Here is a 27352-nt window from a genome sequence, read left to right on the forward strand (position 1 = left end):
CTGGAGTGCCAAGAATGTAAATCAGTATATCTGGGGATGACAAGCAGGAACTTTAAAACGAGGTCTGAAGAACATATAAGAATATACATGAATTCTTTATGGGTTGTCAGCCGTGTAGTGTCGTTGTCTCGTGGCAACGTATCGATGGAATGCGTCTCCATCATCTTCGTCCGAAGATGATGGAGACGCATTCCATCGAAACGTTGCTACAAGATGACGACGCTACTCGGCTAACAACCCGTGAAGACTTGATATATGAAATTCGGTGAGAAAGCCGGCACTCACATACAACATAAAAGATGTTTGAAATATGAAAACAGTCATTCTACCTTCGCTGAACACCTGATAAAATATGGACATGAGCCATCCAACATGGAATGTGACATGACAGTTATCAGAGTGAATAATCACAACAAAAAGAACCTGACATTGCGAGAAAACTTTCACATACAAAGAGCCATTCCAATAGAAAAGAAGGTACCCAATGACCAAACCCATATAAACAATTACTCCCTGATCACGCTAGCCACCAAAAAATAACAAACTAAAATGTAACCAGGATAAATAATTAATGAATCTCCTTCCTCTCTTCTCTCTCTCTCTATCTCTCTATCTCTCTCTCTCTCTCTCTCTCCCAACACACACACACACACACACACACACACACACACACATACACACAACAAATGAAAAACATCAAACATAACAGAAACAAATACAGACAAACACAACAACAGTTGGCAACACTACACACTGAAAACACACATATGTTGATCACCAAATGCAAGTAAAAGTATGCAATGTGACAAGTGTGTATGAAACAACCCCAGAAAATCGGCGAGCTGCAGTACGAAGAACAACAAATTCATCTCCAGGAATACACACATGTGTTAACAGCGCTGAAAATCGGAAGTAACACCGAACGATACATTCACATTACGAAACTTGTGGTATAAAAGTTGCTTCTAACCTAAAAAGCAAGAGAAAAACACGATAAAATGTAATACATCATCACATTATACCTATCACACAATACGTTTCTTGAATGTATAAAAAGAAACATGTATTTTAGGCCACTGATGATGCTGCCCAAATAAATGAAGCGAAACGCGTATGTTAACAAACTGCCTTCAGAAATAATTCAAAACCCAAGATCGCTTAAATATTGTTTACTGGATAACGGGCTTCAACACACTAAAGGTGCCATCATCAGATCTGAATGTAGATTAACATTTATAAATCATTTGGATATAACGATACATGAGGCAGACCAGCTGATACAAAATCGTTGTCACAAAAAATAAAAAACAACTGCAGTGTGATGCCGACCGTTGTTATTCGAGCAGCAGTCATGTACCAAATAGTTTTATCTTTTGACTTCGGTTTTACGTATCTGATCGAAAAGAATGACCATGAGAGCAGTTGTTTTTTATTTTTTGTGACAATGATTTCATATCAGCTAGTCAGCCTCATTTATCGTTATATCCAAATGGTTTATAAATATTAAGCTACATTCAGATCTGATGATGGCACCTTTACTGTGTTGAAACCGGTTATCCAGTAAACAATATTTAAGCGATCTTGGCTTTTGAATTATTTCTACAACAGAGTGATCGCCCCACTATGCACTATGTGTTCACTGCAAAACTGCCTTCATTTAGTTGCATAGACGGTACATACCTCCACGAGTGTACGGTTTTTGTTTAATTTAAGTTGTTTTAGTAGTAATGCTTAAGTTCATTATTTATCCAAGATGTCTGCATTGTTAACTCGGCTTTGTGAGGACCTTGAGAATTATAATTACCTTTACATTAACGTCATTTGGTATCAAACGATACTGTTTGAACTTCTTGAATTTCAAATCGTCTCTTGTCCTGTGGACTTGGATAAGGTTCTTCGTAGATGTGTTGTAGGCCTGAGGCAGAGGTTCTTACTTGCAGCAGTCTCTCTCAGTAGCTATTTCAGTTTAAGCATTATCATATGGAAAAAGTCTGCCTTTTGCAACTAAAGTTTTATTTATGTTTACCAAACATTTTTCACTTACTCAAACTAGGTTTCACCAGTCGCCTACAACACAAAGAAAATTATTTAATAATACACTGGCAGCTTATTTTAATTAACTAGCTGTATACAAATATATCGTTTGTTTCTTTTTACAATTATATATTCATTTTTATGTCTTTTCAAAACTGACTTAAAACGAGTGTAATAAAAATGCAAAATATACTTGTTAACAGTGAGATAATTTAAATGAGCTGCCAATAATAAATGCAGACCTCCTACCAAGAATGCATAATTAAATAATTTTCTAAATATTGTGAACCACAGATGATACCTAATATGAAGAGGCAAAGCTTGTTTGATGCATACAACTACAATGTTCAGTAGCAAAAGATGATTCTTTTTTTTCCTTGCCTACATGATAAAGCATAATTTACTAACATGTTGCAGTAGAACAGAAAGCAGCCCACCAAAGATAGTGTAACATTACCAAAACTTGTGATCTATAACCAAACAGAAGAAAAACAAGAAATTTTGTGTTGCTTAGGCCAGAACCATCAAAATATATTTAAAGGACATGTAAATCACTGAACCCTTAAACTCATAGACGATTGCATTATTTCCACTTCTTCCCAGGTCTCTACCTAGTCACATAATTTTCTTTCTTAACTGTCAAAATCATCTTAAATCTCTGTTTAGAGCAGCCCACTAAAGTTTACATTCAAGCGTCACCTCCCATAAATTAGCACATTGTCTTTGCTCCATCTTCATTATGTCTTCATTATTTCTTTTCAAACTATGGGTACCTCATATTTATCTTGAATCTGGATATATTCCCTGACTCTGAGTAGTGTACAGTATGAATTGATACTTCATATTGTCATTATATTCCAGATCTAAAAATGTTTCAAATGGCTCTGAGCACTATGGGACTGAACTGCTGAGGTCATCAGGCCCCTACAACTTAGAACTACTTAAGCCTAACTAACCTAAGGACATCACACACATCCATGCCCAAGGCAGGATTCTAACCTGCGACCGTAGCGGTGACGCGGTTCCAGACTGTAGCGCCTAGAACCGCTCGGCCACCCCGGCCGGCATTCCAGATCTATTCCATTATGTTTATCACTTCTAATCTAACCAAAAAGTAAAGAAAATCCTTCCTCTACGTCAGCGAGACGACATTTTTTAAAATGTTTACGACAATTTATGCCTTCCATCTCACATTATATCCCATTAACATTAGATTTCCCAAGGAAACCACTCTCTCCATTTTTGTAAATCGAAACTGAAACCGTCTGTAAGTAGGTCATAGATACCAGTGAATTACAGCGGCTACTACACTGTGTCGGCACCAGTCTCAGGAGACAACAACCAATGCTCATCGATAACTCTTCTTGGATTCACGAACACAGTCCCTATTAGTCTTTCAGAATATGTTGAAATAACAATGTCAGTTTTTCCACTCACCTGTACCACACAATTTTCATGTTCAGTTCATATAAAAACAATTTCAAATGATTAATCTCACCATCAGGTACGTTTTTATACAATCCACTTCATCATAGATCTAATAATGCGAAGTACAAACAGTAATGAACAAATGAAATACAAATGCCGTCAGAACAAAGGGAAGATGCACACACCTTTCTATCAGTTACACAGAATGCTACCATTTGTAGAACCATGTGCAAAGCTTAATACGCAGAAACCGTTAGATCATAACCTTTCAGTAAAGACACTGACATCTATAACAATCACAAGAGAAAAGAGAGTAAAGTGTAAGGAACTACAAACTTTTAAAAACTGGGGGTAAGCGATACAAAAGCACAGCTTGCGTCGTTGAAACCACCATGATCGACTGTATGTGATTTGTTATTTGCTTGTTCATTTCTAAATTTTCTGGATGTTTCAAACAGATTCAATCCGCAGGACTTTAATCATATATTTAATACCCGCAACGACGCCATAAGAGACTCCAAACGGATATATGACGAATGGCTAATTCCCTTCAAGAATGACGAGTGGTCTTCTGTGGACTACGTGCAAAACTCTGTGTCTTGATCAAGCACACGGGGGAGTTTTCCTTACATTAATAACCAGTATATCGAAATTGCTGGTCATATCTTCGAATGCTTTGAGCTGTATGACTTGCAGTGCTCGGCGAAATTCATGCCACACAGTTGAATTGCATCTGCTGAAATGGAGAATATAGTGTCCTTCGCTGCTGTGCCACCTCGACTCGACACACAGTGGGCAATGAACGGGCGAGAAACATGATAGTGACTCCAGGGTGACACCTTCCGGCAACTTAAAATTGGCGCAATGGTAAATTTTTCGATGCGGAAGTTAAAATTCATCCAAAGATTCTATTTTCATTCATGTGGAAGATATAATCATGCGAATTCTGATGAATCTTTTTGATACACTCTTCATTTCGTCGTATTTTTAATTTACTTGACTTGGACCATTCTACATATTAAGGAGGTTCCTGGTCCCCGATTTCGACTCCAAACTGTCATGGTTTACTACATCTGAGAGACCTAAAATCCAGGACCGAGAAGGCAGTGAACATCTTAAAGTGCGCTAGGTACAGGTCTTGGGAGCGGACAGGGACGTCTGCTCCAGTTTTATAAGGCTCTGCTGCGATCGCTGTTGGACTATGAGTGCATAGCATATGGACTGGCGAGGCTTTTGTATCAGAAAATGATTGAGTACATCCATCATGAGGGGATCAGGCTGGCCACGGGTGCTCACAGAACCTGCCCCATACGCTGTCTCTGTGCTGAGGCTGGGGAACCACCACTCACCATCCGAGGGCGACTCCTCGTGTTGCTCCAGGCCTGCTCCGAATTCACCTGCGTACCATACTGTTTCTCACTCGTCTGCGTAACCCCATTTCTCCAACCATGTACGAGCAGCTGGACCATTTGGGATCCACACAAAGTGTGTACTGGTACAATCTCAAATCCACAGTTTTAACTGCCTGAGATCATGGTTACAGCAGAGGCTCAGAGCCATTTTAGGCGTAGTGCAGTACAGGAGAGGCTGCAATACTGCACCTGTTTTTAATACATTACTGTAGACTCCTTTGGTTGCTGTGTTGTTTTCCCTGATAGTGACCTCAAGATCCGATTGCCTTCCGTGTTTACTATCTTTAATGCGGAATTATACGCGATCTGGAGCAGACGAAATGTGTCCCTCGTCTGTTCAGACTCCTTAGTGCCCTCCGCTCTCTACAACGTTTGCAACCAGCGGATAATGTAGTCTAGAATATCCAGGACATCCTGTTCCAACTACGATGGTTGGGAAGGCGTTGCTGGGTAACGGGGCACGTGGGTATTGTGGGGAACGAAAGGTCAGATGTAGGAGCCGTGGAGGCATGTCGTGAACCTCAGATACTTCATTGTGTCATCCCTCATCCCTCTCATGCTGTGCCTCGCTGTTGACGTACAGAGTCATCTGTAGATGTGAAGAGGAATGGCTGCAAGTGACAGACAGTAAATTGCATTCGATAAAGTCCACTCACTACGCGGGCTTGTCGTACCTCCTTCCAGCCACTCATATAGGATAAGGCCTTTCTCACTCGTCTTCACATAGGTCGCAGCCCTCTGACGCATAGCGTCTTGTACTGGAGAGAGGGCCCTCTAATGTGTGGTGCTCGTGGCGTCCAGACGGCAGTGCGCCACATTTTGCTAGACTGTGTTTTATTTTCGGACCAGAGGGAAGCGGCTCATTTGCCGACGGATTTGCCCCTTAATTTACGTGAGAGTCAAACGAAAGTTGTATGAATTTTCAGGCTCTGTGCATTTCTCCCTAAATTCATAGAGTTTTAAGTGTGTTGCCAGGGTGGTTGGCTCATTCATGATTTTGGTAAGTGGTTAACCAGCCACATTTCCCTCTATAGTTATTTTAGCGCTTTTCTTGTTTTATTTGTGTTTTCATTACAGTTTTGGCCGATTTCAGGGATTTCACGTTATCTTCAGATGCTGGTCAGGGCGACTGTACCGATGTTTGGAGAGAATGAGTTTAATTTGTAGATTTACTCGTCATTGTTTCCGAAATTTTTAGCCGTTTTAGCCACATTCGTTCCCAGTGATTTCCGTATGGGTGATGATAAACTTGCCATAGAGCGCCCGTAAGCGCTGTCAACACACACACTGACTCATACACACACACACACACACACACACACACACACACACACACAAAACACAGATTTTATGAGTGTAATGAGCGTGAATATGTGTCAGCTATATTTGCTGTTGATACTAAATGACGAAACTGTATGGTTTTAAAATCGATTGTAAATGAATTTAACATTAAAATAAATTGAATGATAAATCTGCATCATGAATAAACTGACAATTATGGTGGAATAAATTAGACAACTGATAAAAAGCGCATATGGCTCTCATAGTAAAATGGACTTCATGAAAAAATAAATAAATTTCAGAATTCAGGTAATTCAAAATGATTATAGCTATTACAAAAAGCTATAACTGTGCAATGCGTAGCGAAACATTGACAAAAACTAGAGGGAATGTAAAGAAAGGCTGATTTTTTTCACGTATGGCATGTGTTGTATACAGGATGTGCCAAATACGCTGTAACCGTCTATCAGAAGCCTGAGTAACCACAGTTTGCAGCGCTTACCTCTGTTAGAAGATGAGAACGCGTTGCAGTGAGATTCTGGAAGGTACCAACAGGGATGTAGAGGCATGCTGACTCCAGTGAAGTGACCACGACAGGTTTCTCAGTTGAGGATCAATGGCACAAACAGTCCGATCGAGGCGCTACCATAGATTCCCGATTGGGTTGAAATCGGGGAAGTTTGGTGGCGATGGGAATATGGTAAATTCATTCGACTGTTCCCCAAACCACTCACGTACGCTGCGAGCTCTGTGACACGTTGTCCTGCTGGTATTTGCCACAGTGCTGAAGATGGTTCAAATGGTTCTAAGCACTATGGGACTTAACATCTGAGGTCATCAGTCCCCCAGACTTAGAACTACTTAAACCTAAATAACTTAAGGACATCACACACATCCACGCCCGAGGCAGGATTCGAACCTAGGACCGTAGCAGCAGCGCGGTTCCGGATTGAAGCGCCTAGAGCCGTTCGGTCACAGCGGCCGGCCGTGCTGAAGAAAAACAAACTGCGCACAGTGATGTACTCTGTCCCCAAGAATACAAGCATACTTTTGTGATCAAATGTGTTTTCCAGAGTAACGAGATCACGTAGGGAATGTCACGAATACATTCTCGGGACCATAATGCTTCCTCCAGCTGTCTGGTCCCTTCTCACAATTGCTGCAAGGTTGGAGCATAAAATGTAAATCATCTGAAAAGACCACCCGTTGCTACTCAGTAGACCTCCAGCTGAAGTAATAGCATGCAAATTTTAGAGTTCATCGCCGGCGAACCGCAGGAGTCGGCGAGAACCAGGCGACTGCTACGGAGGCCCATAAGCAGCAACGTTCGCTGATCCGTCGTTGAGGAGACTCTGTCAGAAGCCTCTTGTTTCATCAGGGCGGAGAGCTGCTCAACAGTTGCACGTCTTTTCGCCTGTACACATCTCCTGTGCCGTCATTCACCCTCGTCATCTATGGCCCACGGTGCACCACAATTGCCTTGGCACAAGGTTTGGATAGCACCATTTCAGCATGCACGGTGTGCTGTAACCACAGCGGCACACGAACGGTTTACAAACTTCTCCGTTTCGGAAATGCTTCAGCCCATGGCCCGAAAGCCAATGATCATTCCCTTTAGGGCGTCGGATAAACCTCTCCGCTTTCGCATTACGACAGTAACTGCACTGTTCTCCGCGTCCTCTCGACACGCTTCATATGCTGTCCACTGATAGTGCTGCCATCTGCAGTGTGTGAGTGGTTATCGCACATTGACATCCAACATGAATGGTGGTCGCGCTAATGAGACTGGACAGCGTAAAACTGGCTGGCCAAATATTTATGAGTCTGCCACAGGACTGGCCCTTATTAAACTACAGAAGGACTGCAAATCACAGAAAATGATGTTAACTGTGATTCCGATGCACGAATCAGTTGATGTCACATGTGTGCGTGTACACATCTCCGGCGTGCTCTGTCCCGAGAACTTGGCTGCGCCATTATCTTTGAGTGAGTGAGTGGAGCAAAAGTGTTGACTGTCAAGTCGAATGCAAAACGAAGTGGTGCTCACAATGAAACAGCGCCCGCCCATTGTCGAGTGTTATTGCGAGGCACAATTCTCGGAAAACATGTGCAGAGTAGATAGTGCAAAGGTTTAAGAACGGAAGTATTGTGGTGAAACCTCCAACGAAGTCTGCAGTGCAGACCTGTGGCAAAATGGCGCGAAAGAAGCACCCTCTGCCATGCCCATTAAGAAAGTATCTTGTGGACCAGATCCTCTCTCTGTGTATGACTCCTACTGTTCAGGACAACATCTAAGGGATAATTTGATGTCATACACTGCGGAGGAGACGTAAATTCACCGCTGTGAGCGCATTAGAAACATTCATTTTTAATACTAAAAACGTTTCGGCAAAAGATGGACAGACACATGATCTTTCACATACCCCATTAAAAGAAAACCGTGGCTGTGAGTTCCTGAGATCTATGTGATCAAGAGCAGATCACTGTGTCGTCGTGTTCAGCACAACCGTTCAAGATGTTGATTGTAATATGTGCGAACGCCGATACCCCAGTATGGGCGTACTCCATCTTGGAGAAAGACGTCATCTGTACAATGTGCGGAATCCGTATCAAGCTGTGACATGTCCAGGTAAATATTTGTTGAAACACTTAACTCGATGAAGAAAAGTTGACTACATAATTTTTATGCTACGTACATATGCTCCCCGTTTACTGTGCTTCCTCAACGACCAAACTTTTGAATTCCCTATTATAGTTTCTGTAATTTACATCGACATAATGCTATGCACTGAATAATGGTAACTATTATAATAGCTCTTTTCATTTAGAATTGCGCTGTATGACAACGTTTAATTAAATGTACATGGGACCTCTATAGCCTGTGTAACAAATGCAAAATTTTTAGGAATGAATACTGATTCTCAGTTGAAGTGGTGTGAACACACAAAGGTACTTGCAAACAGAAAGTCATCAGCATGTTCTGGCATTAGAATCCTATCATCAGTGTGCAACATGCAATGTCTTTTAGTTACATACTATTCATATGTCCACTCAGTTCTTAGCTATGGCATTCTTTTTTGGGGAACAAACACACAAAACATGAACACAGTTTTCAAACTCCAGAAAAGACCCATAAGAATAATAACCAAAAACAGTAGTCGGGCTCACTGTAAAGATGTGTTCAAAACACTGGGGATTTTAACTGCTCCGTGTGAATACATTTACCAGTCAGTTGTATACATCAAAAATAACATTGGTAATTACTGCACAAACAGCTCTGTCCATGACTATGGAACAAGAGCTGGATTCAACTTACATTCACCCAAAAAAAACAGCATTTTCTACCAAGGAATAAAACTCGTGATGACTGGGTGTTGTGTGTTCTTCATCATCATTTCGTCATCATTGACCCCAAGTCGGCGAGGTGGCGTCAACTAAAAATGACTTGCAATACGGCGGCCGAACTTCCCCGCATGGGGCCTCCCGGCCAACAATGCCATACGATCATTTCATATACGAGGGCAGTTCAATAAGTAATGCAACACATTTTTTTTCTGAAACAGGGGTTGTTTTATTCAGCATTGAAATACACCAGGTTATTCCCCAATCTTTTAGCTACACAACACTATTTTTCAACGTAATCTCCATTCAATGCTACGGCCTTACGCCACCTTGAAATGAGGGCCTGTATGCCTGCACGGTACCAGCTGTGCACGGCCGGCCCGCACGCGGGAGATCAGACAGTCTTGCTTGACCTTGCGGCGATGATGACACACGCTTTGCCCAACGACTCACCGTGCTTTTGTCCACTGCCAGATCACCGTAGACATTCTGCAAGCGCCTATGAATATCTGAGATGCCCTGGTTTTCCGCCAAAAGAAACTCGATCACTGCCCGTTGTTTGCAACGCACATCCGTTACAGACGCCATTTTAACAGCTCCGTAAAGCGCTGCCACCTGTCGGAAGTCAATGAAACTATACGAGACGAAGCGGGAATGTTTGAAAATATTCCACAAGAAATTTCCGGTTTTTTCAACGAAAATTGGCCGAGAAAAAAAATGTGTTGAATTACTTATTGAACTGCCCTCGTACAATAAATTACCAAAAGAGGTTAAAGTAACTGCAAAAATACACTTATTTGAAAAGGCAGCTAAAAGGTACCTGTTTTGCTATGCATTTTATACATTGAATGATTACTTAGATAAAACAGAGTAGGAATTTGGTAAAAAAATCTTGTTGTTGTGGTCTTCAGTCCAGAGACTGGTTTGCTGCAGCTCTCCATGCTACTCTACCCTGTGCAAGCTTCTTCATCTCCCAGTACCTACTGCAACCTACATCGTTCTGAATCTATTTACTGTTTTCATCTCTTGGTCTCCCTCTACGATTTTTACCCTCCACGCTGCGCTCCAATACTAAATTGGTGATCCCTTGATGCCTCAGAATATGCTCTACCAACTGATCCCTTCTTCTAGTCAAGTTGTGCCACAAATTTCTCTTCTCTCCAATTCTATTCAATACTTCTCCATTAGTTATGTGATCTACCCATCTAATCTTCAGCATTCTTCTGTAGCACCACATTTCGAAAGCTTCTGTTCTCTTCTTTATCGTCCATGTTTCACTTCCATACATGGCTACACTCCATACAAATACTTTCAGAAACGATAATAATGATTACAAAACATCCAATATTTCACATAACACCTTCACAATACGTTTTTTTCCTTCTTTTTTTTCCTTTTCTAGAAAAACTTACCCGCAAGCTATGCATAGCGCAATACTAACACCTCTTCCTCTTTATGAGCTCAACATCTCACTCATTATAGAGGGATGCTGACTCATTTTTTTCAGGAAAGCAAATGGAAAGTTGCGGTACAGAAAATGGCCCAGAGATCACTAGTGTGTATGTGGTTGTGTGTGTAGTGACTGAAGTGTTATGAAACAATGTGTGTATAGTGCGTGCAGTGACTGATAGATATGAGTGAGCAGTGTGGCATTACATTATTTAATAAGTTATTTGGAAAAAATTATTGCATACCAGGAGTAAATGTAATGATTGTGCCGCCGGCCGGAGTGGCCGAGCGGTTCTAGGCGCTACAGCCTGGTGCCACGCGACCACTACGGTCACAGGTTCGAATCCTGCCTCGGGCATGGATGTGTGTGATGTCCTTAGGTTAGTTAGGTTAAAGTAGTTCTAAGTTCTAGGGGACTGGTGACCTCAGCAGTTAACTCCCATAGTGCTCAGAGCCATTTTTTGTAATGATTGTCTCTAATAGAAATCTGTAAATGTCTGTCTATGCGAATTAGCTTGTTTTCAATTGGTCTAAACTTGTAAATACTTTCACATGTCCTATATCCTTGTGAAAAGAGATCTACGGATGAATAGAGCTACTACTGCTACTTCTACTAGATGTTCTGTAGTGATCTGACAGACACAGGAGTAAGGAGTTGGGTTGCAATCACAGTACAACAAATACCGTTACATTCACAGCCTTAAGCTATTTATTGGAAAACAAACAAAACACACACAAATACACACACGGAGGAAATGGGCGCACTCGTTCATTCGGACGGTGAAGTGTGGCGGTAGTCTGCGTACCCTAGGCGGTGGGTGCAACAGGGATGGCGTCACTGATGGGGTGGAAGCCGTGCTCGTCGGCGGTGTACTTGACCATGATGGTCCTACCCTCTGGCGACGTGAACTGGTACTCGCCCTGCTTGACCAGCACGAAGTCCTTGCCGTCTGGGGTGGGCTTCAAGGCGCCCTGCTCCGACACGTGGGTGCCGTCACCGGACAGGTAGCTGCGGAGAGAACAGACGTACACGCTCACTACACAGAGCACACATGCGCGACACCGGTGTGGCACTAAGAAGTAAAGTACACTACTGGCCATTAAAATTGCTACACCAAGAAGAAATGCAGATGATAAACGGGTATTCATTGGACAAACATATTATACTAGAATTGACATGTGATTACATTTTCAAGCAATTTGGGTGCATACATCCTGAGAAATCAGTACCCAGAACAACCACCTCTGGCCGTAATAACGGCCTTGATACGCCGGGGCATTGAGTCAAACAGAGCTTGGATGGCGTGTACAGGTACAGCTGCCCATGCAGCTTCAACACGATACAACAGTTCATCAAGAGTAGTGACTGGCGCATTGTGACGAGCCAGTTGCTCGGCCACCATTGCCCAGACGTTTTCAGTTGGTGAGAGAACTGGAGAATGTGCTGGCCAGGGCAGCAGTCAAACATTTTCTGTATCCAGAATGCGGTCGTGCATTATCCTGAAGAAATGTAGGGTTTCGCAGGGATCGAATGAAGGGTAGAGCCACAGGTCGTAACACATCTGAAATGTTATGTCCACTGTTCAAAGTGCCGTCAATGTGAACAAGAGGTGACCGAGACGTGTAACCAATGGCACCCTATACCATCAAGCCGGGTGATGATGATGTTTGGTTTGTGGGGCGCTCAACTGCGTGGTTATCAGCGCCCGTATAATTACCCAATCTTTGCTCAGTCCAATTTCGCCACTGTCCTGGATGATGATGAAATGATGAGGACAACACAAACACCCAGTCATCTCGAGGCAGGTGAAAATCCCTGACCCCGCCGGGAATCGAACCCGGGACCCCGTGCTCGGGAAGCGAGAACGCTACCGCGAGACCACGAGCGGCGGACCCATCAAGCCGGGTGATACGCCTGTATGGCGATGAGAAATACACGCTTCCAATGTGCGTTCACCGCGATGCCAGCAAACAAATATGGGACCATCATGATGCTGTAAACAGAACCTGGATTCATCCGAAATAATGACGTTTTGCCATTCGTGCACCCAGGTTCGACGTTGAGTACACCGTCGCAGGCGCTCCTGTCTGTGATGCAGCGTCAATGGTAACTGAAGCCATGGGCTTCGAGCTCATACTCCATGCTGCTGCAAACGTCGTCGAACTGTTCGTGCAGATGGTTGTTGTCTTGCAAACGTCCCCATCTGTTGACTGAGGGATCGAGACGTGGCTGCACGATCCGTTACAGCCATGCGGATAAGATGCCTGTCATCTTGACTGCTAGTGATACGAGGCCGTTGGGATCCAGCACGGCCTTCCTTATTACCCTCCTGAACCGACCGATTCCATATACTGCTAACGGTCATTGGATCTCGACCAACGTGAGCAGCAATGTTGTGATACAATAAACTGGAATCGCGATAGGCTACAATCCGACCTTTATCAAAGTCGGAAACGTGATGGTACGCATTTCTCCTCCTTACACGAGGCATCACAACAACGTTTAACCAGGCAACGCCGGTCAACTGCTGTTTGTGTATGAGAAATCGGTTGGAAACTTTCCTCATATCAGCACGTTGTAGGTGTCGTCACGGGCGCCAACTTTGTGTGAATTATCTGAAAAGCTAATCACTTGCATATCACAGCATCTTCTTGCTGTCGGTTAAATTTTGCGTCTGTAGCACGTCATCTTCGTGGTGTAGCAATTTTAATGGCCATTAGTGTAGTAGAGGGTGTTGGGACTAGAAGTATACGCAACCAATTGCTTACAACGAAAGAATTCGACATTTTATGCTGTGAGGTAAATACTCAATCGACAGAGACAACCTCTAAGATGTAATCTTCGCATTTCATGAGTCTTATGGCTCCGGAGCACAAGTGTTTAATGTGCAGCAGGCAGACGTATTTTTGACAGTCGGCATGTAGGCGCCACGAGGAAAGGCGCAGTGTGTGCTACGGTTAGCAGAGTTCAAAAATGTTCAGCGACTCGCTAAAAGAGAACTGAACTTGGCTCCTCCCATACGTAAATCCATTTATCAGTGGGACAGAACTCTTCGAGAAAGGGGAAGTTTCATTTGAAATGCCGGAAAACATCTTAAAACGTATCTGAATGAAGAGACGGTGGAGAGTGTGTGCGAAGAATTGGCTTGAAGGCCACGTAAATCCACTAGACAAGCGAGTAGCGAACTAGCAGTTCTCCGGTAGACTGTGCACGCCGTTGTGCACAAACGTCTCCGGCTGCGTGCTTACAAGCTCCAATTTTCCCATCACAGTTAGCCTGAGGACCATCGCACACGACGTGATTTTGCTGTTGAAATGTTGCTTCGTATGGAGAAAACAACGGACTCCTCAATGCAGTGCTGTTCAGTAATGAATCTACTTTCCACGTCTGTGACAAAGTTAGCCGACAAAACTGTCGAACATGGGGAAGGGAGAGTCCAGAAGAAATTACTGTGTACAAAAGGGACACACCAAAAGTTAATGTGTGGTTGGAATTACACAAACATGGTGTGATTCGTCCATTTACTTATGGAGTCTGCAGCGATAGGGCACACTTATCGCGACATACTGGCGATATATGCAGTTCCGCAGATGCCTCCCAACAACATTTTCCAGCAGGATACTGCTCTATCTTGCTATCATGGCCGTTCTTGAGTGTTGGATCGAAAGGTGTTTCCCATTGCCTGGTCCCCTCGGTCTCCCGATCTGATTCCGCTGGGTTTCAGTGGACAGCGTTTATCAATAATATTGTCTACAGAACAAAGATTCGAGATTTGGTTGAGTTGAGACAATGGAACTTACACAGTATTAAGGCCATAGCACCTGTCATGCATATGAACATGTGGTAAGAAATGGAGTACCGTTTCGATATTTGTCGAACTACAAACGGGACCCACACTGCACTGTGCCAACATGCATCAAAATGAAGTGCCGAATGAAAATTTGTACCAAGGCTGGGATTCGAACCCAGATCTCCTCCTCCCTGGGGAGGTGTCGTAGTCACTATGCCACCTTCGCACAGTTGCATTACACAATTGCACTGACTATTCTAACACGCCTCCCTTCCTAATCTACGGATAGTCCCACATGTGTTAATAAGTTATCAACCCGTCGTACCCGGAAGGGGGACAGATATGAATGGAATTTAATCAGGAATCTTTGGAAAAAAGACCCTGCTACTCTTGCGAATCTCTTTTGGATAAATATAGAGCTTCGGTGAAGAACATGTAAGCAGTTTGCATAACTTGTGAAGGGACGACGAGAACAATGTAACATCGACTGAAGTCTGTGCCGAGGCACATAGACACTCGTCTCCACTGCACTCAACAGAATAGAAGAGGAACTCACAACTTTAGTCAGACTCTGTGCCGCTCCATTACACCTGTGCCGCCTGCAGGTCATATGGAACACGTTACTACGAATCATCAGCAACGGTGCACGATACACACGCATCGTATACATGTAGAATGAATTCCGCTGCGAGAACCTCTTGGACGGGTCTTTCATTAACCGAATATTCAGTTTCGGAGAACAGCATTCCCTCGACATGGAGAAAGAAATAACCTTTTGGAGGTGTTCAAAAAAACTCTCCAAGGAATTGTACAGGAGTTCTAAACACCTTCATCCGAAATCGGGGGATTTACGATCACAACCAGAGGTGCAGACAAAATAGTCCCAAAACACTCTTTCATGAAGATTGCCCATTGAGGTGGCCGGATCTGTCCCGAACTGAGAATTTGGCATGCCTCCCTCACAAGGACATCCAGCAACTCTATCAAGCAATGCCAAACAGAATGACTGCTTGCGTAAGAGCCAGAAGAGGGCCGACGCGTTCCTGTTTCGCCAATTTGTGAAACTCTTTCTTTTGAATAAATGATCCAGTTTTTCTAAAATTATAATCGTTTGTCTGTCTATGGACATAGATCACTTGTACCTATTCGGATAATTCCTTCGTGGAATGTATTTTTTAGTATATTTATTGGAGTACTATAAGCCATGAATTTTAAAATGCAGTATGAATGTAAATGTGATTAAGATATGGTGGGTTGATCTGATCTGCGACAGTCGGAAATATGTTGTCCACGACATGAACAGAAACGGTATCACACTGTTTTCCCCCCATAGAGAATTACACTACATTAAAAGTGGAAAACCCCTACGCATTTTAGAACGAAACTTCTTTTCTTCGTCCGCGTCAAAATGTATTTTTCACAAGAGAATTAAGTGTTATTTTAAAATATTTTGGGCAGTAGGCAGTCCGTATCACCTGCTCTTAATTTTACCCACGACGAACACTGTATCCTTTCATCGCCACCGCCGCTTGTACGGCTGTCGCTTACCTGAGAGAGAACTGGCCAGTCGCGTCGCGCACCTCGGCCCTCTCCAGCACTGGAACGACTCCAGGCCTGAGCTCGTCCGGCCTGGGCAGAGCAGAAGCGACGACGGCGAACAGGATCAGCGCTGCGACCTGCAACACACGGCCGCCGTCCTCACAACAGTGCCACAGCAGATCACACACAGGGTGGCTGCATTCACGATAAGAGACAACGCATACTGACGATGAAGTAGGTCTACTGTGTTCAGGGAGATACGCTACAAATTGCGAACGTTTCGATTTCGATTGTTGTGATACGTCCAACATCAGAAAAACAGCCCTCGGTCACTATTTTTAATAAATTAACCTGGTTTCAACACAGCCAGAATTTAAATCAAAGAATGGTCTATATTCTATAACACTGTCACAGAATTATGACTAAAAACGTATGATAGGGTATAAGTACGGAGTCATCGTAAAAGACTGCCAGTGCTTATACGTCGTTTATAAAATAATAAATATGCCAAAAGGGCATTAGTCACGAAGATATTTAAGATAAAGAAAACTGTGATGGCGAGCCACTAAGGGCTGCTCGTTACTTGCGTGGTGCAGGTTGTAAAACGGACTGAGGTGCCCGCGTTAACAAATGCGGCCAGGAAAACATTGCACTGCAACGAGCGCGCCATCTAGTAGCCGTAGATGCAATTAGGCTACTTCACATTGAAATATAGGCATAAATGATTATAAATGAACAATATTTGGTACATAATGGAAAGCAATGGTTGTTTGATAGTAGCATACAACATAACATTTTGTCTACATCAAAGCTTATAACAGTAAGATAAAACATCATTATGAACATGTAGGTAGGAGTGAATCACAGCTTGTAGAAAGCAATATTGACGTGAAATGCAGCCAAGAAACTTTTGATAATTGAAAAACATAGGGCTACCTTGGAAGGAAAAGAACATTTCGGCAACTTGCACAATGAGCCCCGAAGTCACATATCGAGTAACGGCCTTATACCGTTGAAAAAATTTTGTTTCGTAGCTGTAGCTGTTCGTTAAGGATGAGGCTGTCATTTCGAGCAAAATGTTTGAAAATCTCTAATTCTTCTAGAATATCTAGTCTACGCCCTTTGTTTTCGGTGTGCAAAATGTTGCAATCACAGATGGCTTTAGGTAAATGACCTGTAATTAGAAGATGGTCGGCAAAAGACGAATTTTGAGGGTTGGTGCCATTTTCTCTTAGCAAGTGTTCTTTATATCTGGTAGTGAAGGCACGTCCTGTTTGTCCTATATTGTAAGAGGAGCATGTATCGCAAACAATTTTGTAGACACCAGAATTTTCTAAAGGGGAATGCATAGAATGTAAATTATGAAGTTTTTTTTCAAATTGTTATTAGTAGAAAAAGCAAAGTTGCAATTTTTCATGAAAATGTTAGCTACGTCATAAGCAATACGAGTTTTACAAGCATTATCTATTTTTTTATTATCGAGACCAACTTTAAGATCTACAAGCACTTTTTCAATCACATTTCTATCTGACTAGTTGGGCGAGACATTATACTTTAGCCCATTCTCCAGCAGGACGGTTTTATTTTGTGTAAAAATAATGTTAGTTTTGTTCAGAATTATTTTGTAAAAAGTGTGGCTGCTTTTTTTAAATGTACTCTGAGGACACTTTTCGCTATGAAACAGACAGAAAAGCTTGCTGAGTTTCTTTTCATGCTTCTGTATTATGCCTAGTTTACAAGTTTCTAAATGTTCATTAATTATCGTCCAGAAATCGTCAATATTAAAATTGTAATGAATATGAAAAATATTTGTCAGTTCTAAGTACAGGTAATAAGCTTCTTCGTTAAGGAGATCTATTGATTACAAACAGCGAATTTAATATAAGCTTTCATGTAGGTAGGGACTAAACCCCTTATTTCACATTGTTTATTAAAATTAACGGTCACACTTGTATTTAGTATTTTCTTTTTTAAAGCTTTATATTTGGTGGCAGCCGTGGATGCTTGAGCAGACAAGAATCGCAAAATTTTGTACATGGCTGCACGTTCATAGACTGTGAGTCTCTGATTTATCTGTGAAGCTTTCTTTCAGTTTTGTTATTGTACAAAAATGTTTAAATATGGCATCAAAGTGTCGAGCCGTACAATAATAATAGACGTAAAATGTTAGTTCTGTGTTATTTATACACAGTCCAGTCACATTAATGTGACCACCGCATACGTTCGACGTGAGTGCCAATACCCAATCACAGATGGCCGGTGGCAGCCCTAGCTGTGGAGGGTATATAAAACGTGTCGGGAGAACGCGAGAAAGTCTGTAGTCGTTGTCGTTATACAGAAACGGAGTTATTTACCTGACGCCCAAAAGAGCGTGGTCATTGGCTTTCGGTCCAAGAGTGGAAGCAACTCCAAAACGGCTGAGACTCTAAACTGTTTGCGTGCCGCCATGGTTGCAGTATACCGTGCACGGAGTAAGGTGCCAGGATTTGGGCACTTACACGTTAACCTACCAGCATTAGTATTAATAATAAAGGGACTGGCAAGGGCATCAGATCATGACTATATTGAATTATAATGAATATGAGGCACTCTCGAGCAGTGTTTCTTGCATGTCTGCATAATTAAGTCACCAACTTAAAGCGTTGGTGAAAAGTGTCGGAAGTTGAGAGTTGTGGGATACGAAGTGTGCAGCTGGCCGTAGCTCGCCGGGCCGCCGTGGGCGGCAGGTAGCGGTCACCGGAAACTCGGGTCAATACGGCGCTTTTGGGGGTAGGCCGGCATCCGGAGCCACCTGTGCTGGGCAACACGCGGCGAAGACGGGAATTTCGTTTGCCTAAGGGCGATATGACCTATTCGATCATTGGGTAGAATCTCAGAAATGGCGTTGGAGGGATTTCGGCGATGTTAGAGTATTCTTCCGCCGCTTTTTCGTAACCGTCGAAGACGGGGAAATTTTGTGGAAAGAGAGGACTTCGCCTTCAGTCTTCGAGCGGTGCGGAATTGGCGTCTTGGCCATCGTGTTCCAACAGAGATATACGGTCTGTATCGCAGCATTCCACTAACGCGTGTTCCATGCAGAGTTCTGCGCTTAGAGCTCTTTCTGTGCTGAGAAGCGAGATTTTCACCAAGCTTAACCACTTCCAAAAACTTATACAGGGTGTTACAAAAAGGTACGGCCAAACTTTCAGGAAACATTCCTCACACACAAATAAAGAAAAGATGTTATGTCGACATGTGTCCGGAAACGCTTAATTTCCATGTTAGAGCTCATTTTAGTTTCGTCAGTATGTACTGTACTTCCTCGATTCACCGCCAGTTGGCCCAATTGAAGGAAGGTAATGTTGACTTCGGGTGCTTGTGTTGATATGCGACTCATTGCTCTACAGTACTAGCATCAAGCACATCAGTACGTAGCATCAACAGTTACCACCGGGCAATAGCCGTGGCGCGGTACGTTTGTATCGAGACAGATTTCCAGAACGAAGGTGTCCCGACAGGAAGACGTTCGAAGCAACTGATCGGCGTCTTAGGGAGCACGGAACATTCCAGCCTATGACTCGCGACTGGGGAAGACCTAGAACGACGAGGACACCTGCAATGGACGAGGCAATTCTTCGTGCAGTTGACGATAACCCTAATGTCAGCGTCAGAGAAGTTGCTGCTGTACAAAGTAACGTTGACCACATCAATGTATGGAGAGTGCTACGGGAGAACCAATTGTTTCCGTACCATGTACAGCGTGTGCATGCTAATAAATCAGCAGCTGATTGGCCTCCACGGGTACACTTCTGCGAATTGTTCATCCAACAAAGTGTCAATCCTCATTTCAGTGCAAATGTTCTCTTTACGGATGAGGCTTGATTCCAACGTGATCAAATTGTAAATTTTCACAATCAACATGTGTGGGCTGACGAGAATCCGCACGCAATTGTGCAATCACGTCATCAACACAGATTTTCTGTGAACGTTTGGGCTGGCATTGTTGGTGATGTCTTGATTGGGCCCCATGTTCTTCCACCTACGCTCAATGGAGCACGTTATCATGATTTCATACGGGATACTCTACCTGTGCTGCTAGAACATGTGCCTTTACAAGTACGACACAACATGTGGTTCATGCACGATGGAGCTCCTGCACATTTCAGTCGAAGTGTTCGTACGCTTCTCAACAACAGATTCGGTGACCGATGCATTGGTAGAGGCGGACCAATTCCATGGCAACCACGCAACCCCGGTACCAAATGTAGAGACTCTTCGTGCTCGTATTGTGGACGGCTATGATACAATACGCCGTTCTCCAGGGCTGCATCAGCGCATCAGGGATTCCATGCGACGGAGGGTGGATGCATGTATCCTCGCTAACGGAGGACATTTTGAACATTTTCTGTAACAAAGTGAAGTCACGCTGGTACGTTCTGATGCAGTGTGTTTCCATTTCATGATTAATGTGATTTGAAGAGAACTAATAAAATGAACTCTAACATGGAAAGTAAGCGTTTCCGGACACACAACATATTTTCTTTCTTTGTATGTGAGGAATGTTTCCTGCAAGTTTGGCCGTACCTTTTTGTAACACCCTGTATAATATTCTTGATCTTGTAGTTTTCCTTGCGAGGCGCCGAGTTTTCATCAACGTAGCTGCCGGTAATTGGGGAGCGCAATTGCAGATTAGTCGATGTGCCATTCTCAGCAGTGTGTGGGTGGTCAAAAAATTCACATTTTTGTAATTTTTGTCAATTATGGGAAGTATCAAAATTAAATGCCAGTATTACAATCGAATTGTCGACTTCATTGTAGCTAGCATTTAACATGTCCTAGTAAGCTTTACATGTACCCTAGTCACTGCACAGCTTGCCCAGACGGGAAGGAAAGAAGGTTTGCTATCTTCCATGTCAGCGACGGACAAATAAGCTTATAGCGTCAAAAAGTACGCTATGCAAAATCGGCGCCGTGGCACTTGTGGTGCACCACGGCGCACACGTAAACGACGGCTGCGGAGACGTGTACTGACGAACAGATGAGCAACTGTTGACCAAATGACCGCCCAAATGAACCAAGGTGCTACCAACAGTGTCTCTTCACGGCCGTTCAGAGAACACTGCTGTGTATGCACCTCCGAAGCAGGCGCCTTCGCCATACACCGATGCTGGCTGCTGTGCATCGGCGACGAAGACTGCAATTTACAAGCAAATACCGCAACTGAAAGTGCTATGTATAGCGACAGGTGACCTTTTCAGACGGATCACGTTTTACGATCCATCTACCAGATGGACGTTAGCGTTCGCGGCCTTGCAAGAATCGTCAGAAGGGTCCAGGTGAACTGTCTTCATGGCATTGCCTGGGTGATCCCGACATTCTGAAGGCACAGTGGATCTAGACATTTGTCCAACTGTGCTTGGAGCGCATGTTCACCCCACATGTAGTTTCTCTTTCCTTGGCTCGATGGCATGTACCAGCAGGAGAATGCGAAGTGTCACACAGCTTGCAGTGTACGTACGTGTTTCGAGGAGCACCAGGATGAATTAACAATATTCTTCTGGCTACCAGGCTTCCTGGAATTAAACACAGGCGACAATCTGTGGGACCATGTCGATCGGACTGTTCGCGCCAAGAATCCTCAAGCTAGAACTCCAGCGCACCTGGCCATACCCCTCGAGTCGACATGCCTCCATATCCCTGTCGGTACCTTCAAGAACCTCATTGACTCTGTTCCTCCACGTCTGTCACTGGCTCGCACTGCAAAAGTTGGCTATTCAGATGGACACATCAGTTTGACTGGACAGTGTATAAGGGTGGCAGATGTATCTCAACTTCCAAAACAGCTCCTCTTGTTGAGATAATTTATATTTGAGGTTCATTAGCCGCCACCATAGCAGAAGTCACTAAAGTGTGCGGTGGCGCTTCAGTCGAAGACAGCCCATTCGAATGATGGTGGTGGAAGCAATTTGCTCCGCCAGTACTTGGCCGATAAGGGGCACAAGGTAATGACGTAAGGTTCCTACTCACCAGCCTTTGCGCCAGTGCCTTGCATTTAATTCCAAATCACCCCGCAGTGTCTCATGTAGTGATAGCATCTGACACTCTTGACGATGGTCCGTTCGTCAGCCCTGCTAGCCCTTTAGCTCTATTCGAATCAAGCAAATCATATGGCGCCTCCCTTCTCTCTTCACCATGCACCCACCACAGTCCCCTACGTGCTACAGACACAGTACTCTCATGCACCGCGTGGAAAGTGGGCATTGTAATAAAAGGTAAGAAATGATTTTTAGTAAGGTTGCCTTACAACGCTTTGGTGTCCCCGTATCAACAACGCCTCTTTATTTTTTTGCGATTGTTTATGCTTCTTCTGTTATTTACGAATTTATTGCTTATATAGCCCGATAGTATTAGGGCCTAAAGGCCCTCTCTTACGTCTGACCGGGAACAACACATATAAACAGAATATCACATAACAATGACAATAATATTCATTTGGATTATGTACAAAAATATTCATTGACAATAGTAATCATATTAATTATACTAACACTAACTTCAAGAAAAGCAAAACGAGAGTAATGGAATGTAGTCAAATTATATCAGGTGATGCTGAGGTAATTAGATTAGTAAACGAGGCACTCAAAGTAGTAGATGAGTATTGCCTTTGGGCAGGAAAATAACTGATGATGGCCAAAGTAGAGAGGATGTAAAATGCATACTCGCAATGGTAAGAAAAGCGTTCCTGAAGAAAAATTTGTTAGCATCTAGTGTAGATTTAAGTATCAGGAAGGCCTTTCCTAAAGCATTTGTATGGAGTGCAGCCATGTATGGAAGTGAAATATGGACGATAAACAGTTTAGACAAGAAGAGATAGAAACTTTTGAGAAGTGGTGCTACAGAAGAATGCTGAAGATTAGATGGGTAGATTACATAACTAATGAGGAGGTACTGAATAGAAATGGGGAGAAGAGAAATTTGTAGTACAAACTGAGTAGAAGAAGGGAACTGTTGCAGGACACATTCTGAGGCATCAAGGGATCGCCAATTTAATACTGGAAGGAAGCGTGGAGGGTAAAAATCGTAATGGCTCTAAGCACTGTGGGACTTATCATCTGAGATCATCAGTCCCCTAGACTTAGAACTACTTAAACCTAACTAACCTAAGGACATCACAAACATCCATGCCCGAGCAGGATTCGGACCTGAGACCGTAGCAGGAGCGCGGTTCCGACGAACTTAGGAATAATATTGATTAGTTATTACACAAAAGATTTAAAATTAATAATTTGCATTGTTAATAAAAAGTAATTTTTAGCAATAATAACAATAATGTAACGGAGGCGTTAAGAATGATATTGACTGGTTTCGTATTATGATAACTCGAAAGGATAGTGAAAGAGGAGAAGATGGAAATAAAAGTGATATTGGCTACTAGGAAAGAAGAGAATTTCATTAGAGGATATTGTAAACGTGGAGAAGGAAAAGTGGTGGGGGAGAGAGGGTTGACGACAGTGAGCTGCAGAAGAGATAGTTATTGTGATAGAAGATGGTCCATTAGCTGTCTTTTAAAGTTTGAAAGGTTATAATTTCTATAATTTTTTAGGAAGATTGTTCCAAAGTCGGGTTCCTGATACTGAAAATGATTGATTGTTATAGATCATAGCAGTGCTGTGTAGTGACACAGGGAGAATTCTACTCTGTTCAGAATGAGTATTTCTGCTGTGTTGTCCAGATACTAGTGTAAGAGTCGAATATAAATAGAAAGGACCGCGACGATTGAGAAAACCAAACAGCAAACACAGGGTCTGATAATCTCTCTGCTTATCACCATGCAACCATGATAACTGCTCACAGGCAGGAGTGATATAATCGAAATTGCGTACATCACAAATGTATCACACACAAGCATTCATCGCCATTTTCAGACGAGGTGAGTTCTTACCCGAAAGTTCTTGGGAAATAGGATCACCAAATCAAGGATGAGGAGTAATAGTGCCTTTACGAGTGTCTATTTGACCTCATTTTAAATGACTAGAGCCTTTTTGGGGCACGTTTTCTATTTTTTCCAACAACGTCCTATAGTTGCCCACATGTTCTTCATTCTTTGAATATATCTTCCATCTTCTCTCTGTTATTAATGGTTGACAGATATGATTTTATCTTTTAGTAGACTGAAGTACTAGGTTTTATTTCAAAACTGTATACGTCCAAAAAACGATTTAGGAAAACGCTACAATTTCGGCTTTCAAAGTTTTATCAGGACGTTTTCATTTTTGCAACGTACACGAACAGTTTTGTCTACTATACGCAGAAGATCCCATTAACTGTAGTCTACGTTGCTGTATAAAAGCATGCCACATAATCATTACGCACTGAGCACAAAATCGTGCATATGAGCAACGATATAATCATTACCTTACTACGTATATAGGTAAACGTCACACAAGAGATTAGAACTGGAAACAGAGCGCTGTATGTATAGCTCTCTCGTGCCAAGTGAAGAAATTTGTTTGTTGTTTAAATAACCAGCTGCCTGACTTTGGTCCTACCATTAACAGACTCTCGAAAAGATCGCGAAGTGGTCGTTGATGCACGTTGTATACACATACACATCCAACTCAAAAGTATCAAAATCGAAATTGCCAAATAGGTGATGCATTAACGCACTTTTACTGAAATATGCAGCGTGTTGGAAACTGATAATACCCTAAACATAACTGGTAGTGTAATTCCAAACAAAGTAGCTTGGTTTTTATGTTTATATATGCTTCTATCCATGTCATCGCTTCGTTTCAACCCTCTCAACTCCCCATATTCTTTCATTTATTTACGTCATCAACGTTAACTTTTGAAGCCCAAATTTTTCCCAGGATCATTTTTGTCAGCGGAATGAGGTGAAAGAGGTGTCTTCTTTACGTGCCCTCCCTCCCTTGTTATTCACGTAATCATTCTTTCTGAGCTTCCCCATTCCAACATTTATTTATTTATTCAAATCTGTCACGATTGAAACCATAAAAATCTCTCGCATTTACACAAACGTTTTAACAAATTGTACGAACAATATTACAACTGTACTTTGCTAGAGGATTTGCGCACAGAGTAACCGTACAATAACCTTAGTCAATTTGCACAGTCAACACATTTGAGCTGAGAGTTCAGATTGCCTATGACGGCCCCTATTTATTCAGAGTTAAACTCTATTGTTAACAGCAGCAGATATATGTGACAGCAATAACCTCAATTACATACATAAAACTAAATTTCTTGGTATTAAATGTTGCGCCCCCATCTTCCGAAATGTCCTGGATTTTGATACACGCGCTTATTGTTTGGTATCCGAGTTCACCACATAAAGTACAAGTATTTTTGTATAAATATCCTCCTGTAACTGTGACCTTCTCGAGGTACCGACATTTTAAAACTGCCGTAACTCTTTCAGAGAGTGAATTGCAAATTCCTTTAAAAATATTACAATTGAGACAAAATGAGAAGAACAGCTTTTTAAATTGCTAAACAGGTATTTGGCTTTAAAGTCTGAGGTATTTGGCTGAAAGATTCATGGTTAATATGATATAGTAGAACAAATGGCACACGCTGAAAGCATGGAAAACCTAACATGTTCATGCATTGTGCATAGGCAGTAATAAAATGTCATTCTTGCCATTTCATTTTCTTCTGCCAACACAATTCCACTGGGCTAAATACGTACACAACAGATTATGGATTTATGAGTGTGAAGCATTTGCTTGTGATTCCAAACGAGAAATGGGAATCGAACAACTGAGACTGTTCTTCATTATCCGTGTACGGCCACATATGTTCGTGCTAAAATATGTAAAGAAAGCTGTTCGGTTTAAAGTAGTATAGTCGTTCGTTTAACTGAGAGACGACAGACATCTGTTTATAGAAACTGGAAGCGTTTGAACTATATTTCTACAAAAAGACATTAAATAGTCGCTTAAACGAATTCATATTAAATGAATAGAATCCAAGAAGAAAACTAAAATACAGCCTATGAGAGACTTTCCTTAGAACAAGAATCGGAATGGTGGGATCTTGTGATAAGACATTAAAATTTAGCTTACAAAGGAACTGAGCGAGCATCAGAGGAGAAAATTTCTGGCGATGTCAAATATTGGAATATCTGACCCAGTGTTTGCAGGCGTCAGGTGCATTGGATATTCAGACTTTAAGATGCGAGTGAAGCACGACTGAAATGGGTGATGATCTGGTCGATTCCAACAATTAAGTGAGAAACGCTGATAATGGTAGTTTCGTAATCCTAAGCTGCCAATTGTTTCGTCGTCTAAAGCACTTTGTCACCTGCAAATCTTTTACATGTGTTCACTGACTGGACACAGATCAGGGAACATATCTTCTTAGTACGTCGCTCGCATCATCTGCCGAAGACGACTAGGTCATCTGCCAAAATGCCGTTTCGCCCTTCCGCGCAAGTACCATCTAATGACTCCACTTCACTGCAATAACCCACCATAAAGTACTTCACTTTTTACAGTTCAAATGGAAACATGTACACTGAATTTTGTCCATGTGTCGGTGGAAAACGTGCCCTCGAACAGTCTTCAACGAATGCTGGAAGGTAACTTAGAAAGCAGCTTGCGTGTACTTACGGACTTCATGGTGGCAGAGTGCGACTGGAAGTATGAATGCCGTCACGGTGGGGCGCCTTTTTATACTCTTGCGAGCGAGGTCGCCGCAGCGAGGGGTTGCGGCCCTGCTGGTTAGCTGGAGGGGAAAGTCGACCGCTGGGCCGCAGCCGCCGTGTCGAAACACTTGTTATCGAAAACACGCCCTCCACACCTCCGCCGGCCAGCATCTCCCGACGTAGCTTCCTCCTGCACGAGGTTGCCAGGAAGTCACTCGGAACGACAGAAAAAACTGCTCTTTCGAATTACGTCTGCATCTACGTGATTACTCTGCAGTTCGCAATTAAGTGCTTGGCACAGGGTTCATCGAACCACCTTCTAGCCATTTCTCTACCGTTCTCGAACACCACGTGGGGAGAAGCTCTGATTTCTCAAATTTTATTATTATTATAATCATTTCTCCCTAAGTTGCTGTGTATCAACCAAATAT

At 42.7% G+C, this 27352-nt stretch overlaps 1 protein-coding gene across 1 annotated transcript; it reads right to left on the bottom strand.

Annotated features, from left to right (window-relative positions):
* Positions 1-11753: 11753 nt before the first annotated feature.
* Positions 11754-27092, bottom strand: LOC126101267 (endocuticle structural glycoprotein ABD-4-like). The gene is made up of 3 exons (XM_049911952.1): positions 26943-27092; positions 16286-16413; positions 11754-11955 (listed from the first exon to the last, which is right to left on the bottom strand). Exons 1-3 carry the CDS (start codon positions 27090-27092, stop codon positions 11754-11756), a joined length of 480 nt encoding a protein of 159 aa, XP_049767909.1.
* Positions 27093-27352: the final 260 nt, after the last annotated feature.

The sequence above is a fragment of the Schistocerca cancellata genome, chromosome 9 (genome assembly GCF_023864275.1).
Source record: "Schistocerca cancellata isolate TAMUIC-IGC-003103 chromosome 9, iqSchCanc2.1, whole genome shotgun sequence".
NCBI classification, from domain to species: domain Eukaryota; kingdom Metazoa; phylum Arthropoda; class Insecta; order Orthoptera; family Acrididae; genus Schistocerca; species Schistocerca cancellata.